This window comes from Poecile atricapillus, chromosome 2 (genome assembly GCF_030490865.1).
Source record: "Poecile atricapillus isolate bPoeAtr1 chromosome 2, bPoeAtr1.hap1, whole genome shotgun sequence".
Classification (NCBI taxonomy): Eukaryota; Metazoa; Chordata; class Aves; order Passeriformes; family Paridae; genus Poecile; species Poecile atricapillus.
The window spans coordinates 106,141,251-106,153,589 of record NC_081250.1 but is presented as its reverse complement, the minus strand read 5'-3'; the positions used below and the strand labels follow the sequence as shown (position 1 = coordinate 106,153,589).

The 12,339-nt window shown below is 39.3% G+C and overlaps 1 protein-coding gene across 1 annotated transcript in view; it reads right to left on the bottom strand.

Annotated features, from left to right (window-relative positions):
• The window catches only part of COLEC12 (collectin subfamily member 12), a 92,419-nt gene that overhangs the window by 12,898 nt on the left and 67,182 nt on the right, over window positions 1–12,339 (bottom strand). The window contains exon 3 of the mRNA XM_058832664.1: window positions 2,970–3,092. Coding sequence (XP_058688647.1) covers window positions 2,970–3,092 — 123 coding nt within the window. The remainder of the gene's footprint in view (window positions 1–2,969; window positions 3,093–12,339) is intronic.

Here is a 12,339-nt window from a genome sequence, read left to right as displayed (position 1 = left end):
AATGAAATCTAACACTGGAAGCTTGAGGTAAAATATAACCCTGAAGAGTCCAAAGCAAATGAAAACAGTAGTAATCCTACCAATAAGTAGTAGTCTGGCAGTTAAATGAGACAAAAAAGAAGTAAATATACAACAGCATATGGTATTTTCACTGTTCAAAGTGAAAAAAACTCCCAAAACACCCAACTCCAGCAGCAGAAACAGAAGAGGTCTCTGCAAACAAGACTGCAGGGTTAGCTCAAGGGCTAAGCTGCCATCCCATAGATAAACCAATGCAAGTATTTGCTTTATACTGGGATGGGATCTTAGCCTCCTTGCACATACATATAAAGTATGTGCAAAAATTACAGAATGCTTTATTAGTGTTTTAAAGAATAATTTGTCTTTTCAAAGCAGAATACTAAACTTGACTTGTTATTCCTTCATGTTTTGTTTCCCTGTTATTCATTCATGTTTTGGTTTTGGGTTTCTCAAACATACTATGTAATTTTTACCACTAGTTTGGAGGTTTGTTCTGTGTTGACTTTGCCTCCCATTGAGTTACTTTTTTGCTTGCCATATTTAATTCACTGATTACTAGTTTTAATGTTTTAAATCACAAAGGATATTTAAATGCGACGTAGGAAATGAAAGTTTTAAAAGTAGTTTTGGGCTTTATAAACATAAGTGTGGGAGGCATATTTAATGGAAACTTAGCTAAGAGACTGAAAGAATCCCTGATGCCAGCAGAATTCCTTCTTTCAGTGTAATATTGCAGTAAAAAAGACAAGCCAAATTCTGATACAGAGAGGCGAGTTCAAGAACTCTATACTTGTATTCTGAGTTTTGTTCTCCCTTTAAGGCCTGATCCTTTCTCAAGAATCAAAACTATTGCAGTAATTTATTTGAATATGTACTGTCAGCTGGAGTTTTATCTAATTTATGTTTTCCCTGCAAATCAGCACGTGGGTACCTTGAAGACAAGGCACTTAAACTGCAGGTACAAAGGGCAGAATTAATACCTGATATATGAACATTTGCTGCTTGGTGTTACAGAAGGAATACTTGGATTCAACAAGACTTTTGTCTCTTTGCCTCTTTTCCTTGGCATCCAAATGTTGCAGTCACCAAGTTGGTGAGCAGTGGAGCAGCGGTCACCAAAATGTCTTAGGGTCTACGAGCAAGATATGCATTATCCACCTTCCTACAATCCCTTTTACATTTATTTGTGAAAGAGGGAATTCTTTTGTCCTTGTCCTGGATAGCTGTGATTTTGTACTGCTATGACAGAAAGACTCATCCCTGGTGAATGACTGCTCATTTTAAGAAGGAAGTTTAGAAATAAGTGAAGCAAAGTTTGAGCCTCAAGAAAAAAGCAAAGCCTGGGGAAAAGATGGTGCTAGGGGCTCCTATAGTGAAAGAAGCTTGAAAACTAGCTTGAAATGAGGTAGACAAACTCCTCAAAAAGTCTTCTGGACAGATTCTTTATTGCTACTGCTTCCTCCACTCATGTAATCATTTGCCAAAGCAAGACAAAGAGCAGTAGTCTCTCAAACAGATATTCTGCATCTGATGCTGAGTGAGGGCTGAGTCTTTTGGGAAGCCCCAGAACTGACAGCCTTACATAAAACTCTTGAGGGAAATTCTGCTAAATCCCAGTCATTTAGTGGCTGGGTTAAGTCTGGGAAGATCCCATTCTCATCTGATGTAAGCAGATCTCTGTAGATTTATATCTGCAAAAGGCTACCCCTAATCCATGTGACCAAATGATCTTATATTTATAGATCAAGAGTAAGTTTTTGAATCCTGGAAGGTTTTTTGTCCCTCAAAATCTGACTTCCAGAGACCAGTTAATTCAGGAGATGTATACACATACATGTACTGCATTTTTTTTCATTTGATGTAAATTTGCCACTTTCTGTCTTCTTTATCATGAAACAGGATTACCTAAATCTCTCTATCTATTCCTCATATTCTCTCTTCTCCCTGGATAAATCTTCCATCTAAACCAAATAGCTTTAATTTTCTCCCACTCAAAACTGTGCCAAATCCTCTTTAAATAATTATTTATCCTTTCTATTTCTACAATTTCCTTTTCTTTCCCTGGCAAAGGACCAGAGGTGATGTCAGCTGTGCTATGAGTGCAGCTGTTGGCAGCACAGGATGCACTGCATGCTAATCACATGAATATTTACCTAGCTGCTTGGAGGGGCTCTGAAGCTACTCTCAGAGCCATACTCAGACAGGTAGTTTAGAGCTAGTTTGGTTTTCTCTGCAACAAGCTGTGAAACCCTGTTACAATGCTCACAGTGATGTTGTTTGCGTTCTTTTTCATACAAGAAATTCACATTCATTAACGTATTATACCTGTAACTGCACAATAAGCAGGTATTTATATCAAAACAGTTCTACAAATGCCTAAGTGGCTATAATTAATTTATTATAAAGATTTATGGGAATTTTAAGCCATGTTTCCCAATGTGCCCAACCAATAACTTGCACAATGAAATTCTCTCCATTACTGGGTTGCTCAACTACCAGAATCTTTGAAATTACTGTTAAAAATGTCTAAATGTCTTGTTCATTACAATTATTGTGGATAGTCAATACACTGGCACCTCCTGGTTTTTCTTCTTCCAGATATTTCAAAGTAATATTGATACTACATTTTGTTCCTGTGATAAATATTATATTAGTAAGATATTCCTGGCTGTTGCACATGTTACATAGCTTTGTATCTTCCAGTACTCCTTCTTGGTGGAGGAATAATCATTTTGTTTTAACTTTCCTTTCAAATGTCTAATCTAGTTTCAAAATTTCAAAATTATTTGAAAGTGAAATTCTAAGGTTGTAGTTCATTATGTATGTACAAAAAGCCAATATTGCCCATTGATATTTAGGCTAAAACGTGACAAATTGGCTAGCTAATAAGTGACAATGTGTTTGGACTCCTGTCTGAAAGTAAAATGTTGGTCTCAATGCATACATACCTTTGTATCCCAGAATGGCTACTGTGATTGTTAACAAGGCACATAAAATGTATAATAAGATGATGGAGAACTTCAGTGCCCAGTTATTTTTACACTTGGTACATTGGCTCCCCTCCTGAATACCTGCAACAGAAGATTTAAAGAAATTTAAAACAATGGCAAAGAACACATTTTTGGGTTTGTGTCCCCATTTCCTTTCCTCTGTTTTCTAAAGAGCAGATTATTTATCTAAGCAGATGATGTTTATGTATGGGATGCCTATTTGCCTATGCTGCCGGGATAAAACATCATGGTGGTTAAAACATCTGTTCAGTCAAACAACTACTTTGGGATTTTAGCATGTGTAAGAGAAATAGGTTCTGCTTCACTGGAAAACCTGTGGCTTTCCTGAGAGATGGCTATTTTCTGATTGTGCTAACAAGGCTGGTGAGCTTTGGAAATAAAACCTTTATTAGCATCTCCTGACAGAGGAGATGCATCACACTGCAGCAGCTCTTTCTTAGCATTTGGTATCCCTGTGGGGGCAATAAGATACAACAAATGTTCTGGCAGAAAAAACCCACAGAAATAAGAGAGCATTGTGAAAACCTGGTAGGAGTAATTTTGCTTTGTAACAATCACCACAGATAGTTGCCATGCAAACACTTTCTTTCCACAATGAGAGACACTTTTTGCATATTTTTGGGGGGCTTTGGAGGACATTATTTCCACAGAAGAGAAGGGGTGCTTTACTGACACAGCCATCCTTACATCCACAGAGAAAATGCTGGTGAATTTCTCTTTGTGGACAAGCTTAAGAAAAACTCAAATTGATGAAAGAAAACAGAGCTTTACTATTCTATACTCAAACTTTTTTGCAGAACGTCTTGATATCTTTGAGTCTGTTAGGGAAGCAACTTTCTTCTTTTGTGCTCCCTGGGAATAGCTCAAGAGCTTTGGAAGAATAGATTATTAATCAGAAGCACAAATGTGTAAAAACCTGAAAACTGGATTGATGTGCTGGAAGAAATAGGCGGGATTTATCTGTTTTTGCAAGGTGTGTTAAGCAGGCCAGGATTAATATAACTTTCTGTGTCTGTCAGAAAATGCATTTCTTTGATATTTCACTCTATTTGTGTACTGTTAGGGGAGTCCCACAGGAAAGCTTTAAGCACTAATAAATTCTATGTACCAGATTACTTAACTAATCAAAACTTGCTCTGTAGCTTTTTATGAGTAACTTATATTTCCCCTGAGGCCTAATGCACAGATGATTTTACTTTTCCAAACTCATGACCTTCTGCAGAGTGTTTTTTTGTTTTTCTTTTTTTTTTTAAGAGAAAAGTACAGGCCACTTTCCGTGGGTTCAAGGAGGATGGGTGACCAACATAATGAGTTAAGTCAACTGCATTTCTCTCTCCAATGACATTTTCCAATGACTTCCTTTAAACCTAAGGTACTTGAAGAAGGAAGGATTACCATATTGGAGTGACTGAGGAAGAGGATTTATACAAAGTTTATGTGACAAAGCATTTTCTTCAATCCTCTCTGCACATATACTCACTGTGGCTATGGCAGAAATGTATCTTTTGCAGGTCTTTTCCACATTACATCATCACGTGTTTTTTCTAAACTTTTCAGGTGTGACATCACATTTGGTTGTCATGTGATGAAAGTGATGTCATAGATTTGGGTTCCTTGTGGTTTAGGCATAAGACAAGCTGGCTACATCTGATTCTTTTTTCAAGAACATTATGGGAAAATGAGACAAAGGCTTGTAAGCATAAACTCAAGAACAGAAATTCCAGAGGGTAAAGGCTTCTCTTCTGCCTGTGAGGTGGGAAGGGAGGGAGCTGGCACAGAGACAGGCAGTTGCATATCCCATTTACTGGTGACATGGATTTGCAAGGGTGGTAACTCCTGCACCACAAAAGAAAAAGTGAAGGATCCATAATTCAGTAGTCAGGTTAGCTTATGGATCCTGATGCATGGGCTGGCTTGCTTTCTTTGCTTTACAGTCTCATGGAGTTAGCTGGTGAGGAAGCTCTAATTGCTGAAAAAGCAGGAAAGGGAAAGTGCAGTTTTCTAAAGGTTTGCAATAGGTATTCAGAGACTGAAATGATTTCACAGTAGGAACTTGGTGGTGTCTAGAGCACCATGCTGCTGGTCTTAGCTGGTGCTAGTGGGCTCATTGAGCCCCTGTGCCCTAAATGCAAGGTTCCTTTGCTGAAGGGTTTAAAATTCAGATTCCAATTTGGTTGTCTTTGAAAGTCTCACATATCCAAAAACAAGCCTGGGGCAAAACTCATATCATATTCAATTTCTACATACACAGATAAACAGAAAGCTTGATCCTTCTTATTTTAATGTTAATTGAAGCAGACCTAGATCCTTATCTGGGAAGAATGATGGACTGCAGAGGTACAAAACACAGAGAAAGGCAGAAGTAAAAACAAAGCCTTTGGCAGCAATTGCACAATGAAAAGTTTCACTTGATAACTGTCTCATATTAAGACTACTCATTTTATGACATGACCTGCTTTCTGTCACTGTACTCTAGCTTCCTGGGTAGTGTAATGAGCTGAAACTTCATCAATGTCACTGGGTGTATTGCAGTTCAGCATCAAGCATCGTGTCTGTCCCCCTGCTTCATAGGGATCTATTTTCACTTGTCTCAACCCTCTCAACCTCTGCTTCGATTAAACAGCACTTCAATTTTCGCAACTTTTTAGTTTCAGTGTACTTCAAACTGACATCAGAACAGCACCCCAACAAAATCCAGACCTTTCCATCCTTTAACAGTCCAGCACAGTTGGTATCAATAACACAGGCACATCATACTAAAACCATCATACAGGCTGGAGTGATTCCATTAACTGGCCTGGAACTGTGTATTGCATTCCTTACTGGGGCTTTCTGCCTGTCAGCCTAAAATTACATCTGACTGCCAATGAACCCCTGCTACCCTCATCTAACATGACCTGGGTCCAGGGCTGGAGTGAAAAACCAGAGAGCTCTAACAGGCTCCTTTGTTTTCTTTTACCTAGGATGCAGTAAAGTCTTTCAGAGAAATTATATCTGTTCTTTATTGCAAACATGTAGTGTTTAACTCTGCTGCTAGTAACACATGATTTTCTAGTTTACTAAACATATAAAAACTACTACAGAAATACCAAAGATATAGGTACCCCTTGAAGAAAAGATGTGGAAGACCCATTCTGATGTCTTTCTGAGCAATTAAGTATATCAGGCTATATGCAAAGGCAAAAGCCAGGAATGCAACCCTCTCTGTATAGGAATTAAATACAGTATAAACAGGGCTCCCCAAACTCCCCAGCACACACTCTGACTTCAAGTTGCCCTGTTATTCTTTCCCACTACCTTCCTTCAGGATCATGCCCAAATAAGACTGATCTGATATAAGAGATGCATTTAGTCCATTTGTGAGGACACATTTTTATTCAAAGCTTCTTCTGAAAAGACGTGATAGCCAAAATATTAGGCAACAACAAATGGAACACAATTAAAAATGGCTACTGTGATTACACAAAATCCAGCAGGCTGGCATCAAATCATGCAGGTTTACCACAAAAGCTGTGAGTTGAGGTTTGAAAGAGCCCATGCTCGGGCTTTAATTTGGCAGAATTTCTCCAGTTTTATCCACTAGACTGCTTGCTGTTATGACATAAAGTTCAGAATTCTTCCAAGAGATGTATCACATCTCATCTAGAAAGCTGTAGACTAAATGGAAAGACCCTACACACATATCCCATTGACAGAACAAATGTAAAACCTGAAAAAGGGCGTTCTTGGCTGAAGCCAGCTCTTCTCCATTTGTTAGTGATGTTCCTAGTGCAGCACACTTCTCCCTGTGTCCTGTACACGTGTTTTCAATGTTGGTCTGCTCCCAGACATTTGTCACTGACTTCCAAACCCAGGGAGCTGGGGTCACTTCCACATGACATGCATTTCTCACTGCCAATTTGATCAATATTTAATAAATATCAGATGGGACACAATGTGCCTCATTTCACTGGACACATGCTTTTTTCCATTCCTTTCCCTGACTTATTTTAATAAGAGCTCTGGTTTTTCTTCCTCACTGTTGGGAAGACATCTGGCCAAACAGACAGCAACCTAGTACAAAGAGATCCTGCTGGCTCACATGCTTTGGGGACCCCCTTCTCTGCAAACCAAAATGCTCACAAAAAAATATGCAAGTGAGACATCCCCCTGTTACCAGGCTTTGTAGTATTTGTTTTTATAGCATTGCATTCCAGTGACTGAAGACTTTGTTCTCATGCAGGGGGTATACATCTGCAGATTCTTTTTGGGCTCCAAGAAGAGGTTTTGCCGAAGGAGGAGCTGGGTTTTTTTTTTTTTTTGTTTTATTTGTTTGGGGGATTTTTGTTGTTGTTGTTTTGTTCCATGGCTTTAATGGGAGACTAAATATCTTTGCTCTTTGTACCCACCTTACAAAATCCCTGACTCCTCAACTGTATTACACTTCAGGAGCACAGCTTTGAACACTGGAATATGACATAGACACACCTTTTTCTTTCTTTTTTTTTTCTGAATAATTCTCCTACAAGTATTTGCCTCTCTGCTTTTTTCTTGGCTCTGGCTGCAGGATCATAGGTGGCCTCATAGTATTTCTGCTAGCAAATCAATTTTGACAAAGATGCAAGGTTTCCTTCATAACCCTGACAAGAAATAAGAATAAGAATGATAAGATAAAGAAATGCAGTGGAGGAAATGAAAATACATTAGTTTGGAGGGATTTTCCCCAGTGTGATTCACTGAAAAGAAATAACATCCTTGAATTTCAGACAGAAGACTGCAAGCCTAGTTTGCAGCCTTCAAATGACTGTTTTGTCAAAGTTAATGTTTTCAAAACAGCAGTGGATCTAATACCTATATTTAAAGGGACCTGAGCAAACCATATTTAAACATCTAATTCAGGCCTCCTGCCCATAGCAGGGAGAAAGAAACTACATGATATTTGAGTTCCCTTCCAACATGAACAATTCTGTGATTCAATGTGTAACTACAAGTCAAATACTGAGAGGTAATTAACATTGCTGAGTCGCAACAAGCTCCCAGTGGTGTCTATCTCACTAGCAAAAGTAGGTGATCCCATGAGGAATCCATCTCTAGGTTTAAATATCAGTATGTTTTGAAAAACCTGGCTGTAAGTGCTTAATTTCAGGCACCCAAGTGTAAAATGGTAGGTGTTTACTCATATGCATGACTAGCAGTTGTGAAAGTAAGCTTGTCTCATAGGACAGAGAGGATTTTAAAGTTCAGACATGTAAGTGTTTTCATATATACATATACACAAACACATTTATGTTCAAATATGTGGAAAATATATGTGTGTGTAAGTTTTTTTACAGAGCTTTGTTAATGACAAAACCCCAGCACATTGTATCAGAACACTAAGAAAAAGCAGGCAACAGCATCTTTGACAACAATAACTTTGTATAGGTTTGAGGTTACTGTATCCAGCCAGCTACAAAATTCACAGTGAGATTTTTGTCTTCTCTTTTGTATTGTGTCACAGGTTATTAACCTGCCCATCATGAAAACAATTCCCATGATCCTTCAGGAATGGTTTTGTTACAGTAAGCAAAACTGATGATTCGATGGTTCCATAAGCTGGCCTACTCCAGAAAGCAATTGTTCTTTATAATGGTCACAAATGGCAAAATTTGAAACTGCCTCATGCCTTTTTAAATTATTGTTTTGAGACAAAACTAATTTCTTCAGTTTAGAGTATATTCTCATACTGTAAAAGCCGTAATTTGAACTACACATAAATAGACAACCCTACATGTTTCCTAGCTAATATGTAAAGGTCCACATCTCCTCCCATTCCACAGTTTTGGCAAGCCCTGTCTCCACAATGGCAATGGTCCTGCTCACCCAAATAGTGCAGTGCTGGCTTGTGGGCAGGTGGATTGCAACAGCCTGCTTAACTTAATAGTCAGATTTTTACAATGCCATTGGAAAAAATATTTAGCACAAACATGCTGTCACTTCTTCTGGAATTTGCTAGTTCTGCTTCTGGTTTTGTAATCAAATAGGGATAAATGCAAGCTATTCTTCTTTGAAAAAGTTTCTGGTTATTTATTAGGAAGCAATTAAAGTAGCTAAACTTGAACTCTAAGCAGTGGGCATGTACTCACCTAACTTGTGCCAGTTTTTCTATGCCAGGTGGAAAATCATGAAGCATGGCAGCAAGACAGGCTGAAGCAGCCACTCTGTATTTCAAATAAACACTACAAGACACAGAGCTTCTTTCTTCCAAAATTAATAAATAAATGGACCAAACGAAACCCACTCCATCTCCACAGGTTTCTACAGTGTCCAGCATCATCTGATTGCCCTGCTACACAGCTGGCAGCTGGTGCAAATAACCTCTGGAGAGAAGAAAATACCTCAAAAGCCCAGTCTGAGAATTCGTGCCTCATGAGGCTGTACAGCCCCTACCACGGCCAGAGGTACCAGTTCCCTGCCATTTTATCCTGAACTTCACATTCAAGATTTCTTATTCACCTGCTGCCCCTTTTTTTCCAAGTACAAGGTTGGGGCAATCCCTGGTATATATCAATATAGGCTGAGGCATGAGCAGATCAAGAGCAGCCCTGCCAAGAGTGACTTGGGGATGCTGGTGTACAAAAGCTAGACATTGGCTAGCAATGTGCTCTTGCAGCCCAAAAAGCCAAACATATCCTGGGCTGCATCAAAAGCACTGTGACCAGCAGTGGAGGGAGGTGATTCTGCCCCTCTATTCTGCTCTGGTGAGACCCCACCTGTGTACAATTCTGGGGTCCCCAGCACAGGAAAGAAATGGACCTGTTGGAGTGAGGCCAGAGAAGATGATCAGGAGGGCTGGAGCATCTCTTCTTCAAAGATAGGATGAGAGAGTGGGGACTGTTCAACCTGGAGAAGGCTTCAAAGGAGCTTTATTGTGGCCTTTTAGTACTTAAGGGGGCCTGATAAGGAAGATGGGGACAAACTTTTTAGCAGGGCCTCTTGTGATAGGACAAGAAGAAATGGCTTTAAATGAAAAGAAGGTAGATTCAGATTAGATAAAAGGAAGATTTTACAACGAGGGTGGTGAAACAGGAACAGGTTGCTCAGAGAGGTGGTAGATATCCCATCCCTGGAAACATTAAAGGTTAGGGTGAAGAGGGTCTGAGCAAACTGATCTTGATGAAGAAGTCAATTGCTGAAGAGCATTTTGACTAGATGACTAACTTTAAGGGTCCCTTGCAACCCAGACTGCTCTATGATTCTTGCAGCTATGTAATTATGTGGGACTTTCAGCTTGCATTCTAGGAGAACAACAGATTCCTAGACTCCTAAAAAATAGAAGTGGGGAGGAGTTGTTCCTTAAGGCTTAAGAAAATCAAAGACTCCACCAGGACTTTCAAAATCCCACCTCTATAGAGCAACTCTTAACACTGAGGGGGCAATGCTGGGGCTGAGGCTGGCAGGGCTCACCCTGTCCCTCATCCCCTAAAGTGGAAGGGGTACACTTTGTCCCAAAAGTCCAGGGTATTTCAGTAAACATGAGGGATTTTCTTCTCTGGAACACCATGGGAAAACCCAGCCCTCGATGGTCTGCACATTGCAGCCCAAAGCTCTGCACACAGGGGCCATCAAGCAAATTCTCCTCCACACATCAGACCGAGTTTGTTGGAGGCAGCGGCCACTTCCCATAAATCAGAGTTCCACATCTGACATAATAAAGAGCCTCAGAGGGCCAACACTATTATCTCTGGAAAGCTTTCAGCATAAGAAATACTTTATTCTATGTAATGTACACAAACCCTTTCATTAAAGGAGGGGAGAACCCTCATTTTCAGTCTGACCATCATCTCTCACTTATTTATATAACCCAGCCAGCATTTTCTCTCTGGCTTTGTTCATTTTTGCAGCAGTCCAGAGAATCACAATGAATTGTCAGAAATGCTAATTATACACTTCAACAACCACCACCATTTAATTATATAGTGTTACCAAACAATGTCCTACTGTGATTAAACACTAAATATTTTAATTGAAAGGATACAAAAAGCCCAACCACAACACAGGGTAAGATTGCTGAGTATCTGAACTGTATGTTAAGCAAATATTACAAACAGAGCTGAAGAACCAGTGTGGTTAATTTTATGAAAAATCACTGATTTGCAATAGCTTAAGGTCCAGCCATAACAATGTGGTAAGAATATCACACCAGCAGAGGGTCCAGCATCCCATAGGCTATTAGATTTAAGGACAAACTCAAACCAGAACAAACCTCAGCAAATGCTGGTGCTTTTAAATAACTGTCTGGAACAAGAGAGATGTGTCTGTCCTCAGTTACTGAAAATCAAGTAAGGGATCACTCAGTGCATGTCTCTGGAACTAAACCCAAAAATCTAATTAGGGTGTTCAAAATATGAGGGAAAAACTAGAACAGTTAAAAGAAGATAGAAATTATGCATGAGTTAAAGACCTGCTCAATGACAGGCAAGACAGCCACGATCCATGACAATAAAGAGCCTCTCTCAAACTCTGTCTCAATACAGAAGAATTTAGACTGATTGGCAAGAAGAAATAGAGCCAGATCTATAGGGAGATCAAAGCCAGATTTTTGCTTCCTAAACAAACAGCTTCCTAAAACAACCTGAAGATATTCCATTCAATGATTTGAATAAAAACAGGTTACAAAGCATTAGCAAAGACACAGAAGGGATCTGTCTTTCAGGGTTGTGCCGGATGGCAAAGTAATGCCATTTTTGTCAAAGTCCAGGCCTTACATTCTGAAATAAATATGCTTCCTAATGAAACATAGATCTTAATTAAGATTATATAATTTGATGATTAATTTACATTATTTTCAAACTTAATTCAATTTACATTTGACTGAAAGGATGAAAAAAGGTAACACACCCAAAGTGTATGTTTTCCCTATGATTCTCTAATTTTATAACACAGTATTCAGGCGTTAGTGGCCCTAGTAATGGTGCTAAATGGTAAGCAGAAAAAGTGGTTACCTCCATGCTTTGTGGCTTTTGAGATACATTTCTTGAAGAGGGCAACACGATCCCCTCCATGGCTGTGAGTGTGGTAGGTGCCAAACCCACAGCAGTGCCTCCTGTGCTGCAGGGCCACTCACCAAGGACATGGTGAAATCATCCAGAGCACAGGTGCAGATGCTCTCCACAGGAAGCTCTCACCTGTTCTTTTACCATCTTCTGCAAATTTTAAATTTAAGGGGAATGCTAAAAACACTGGATAAGTGTTTTAAAGACCAAGAAACAATGGAAACTCCAGCCATGCCCAACAAAGCAACATTTCTGTATCCACTGATGTTGCGACAAATGCTATTCCATTTAAC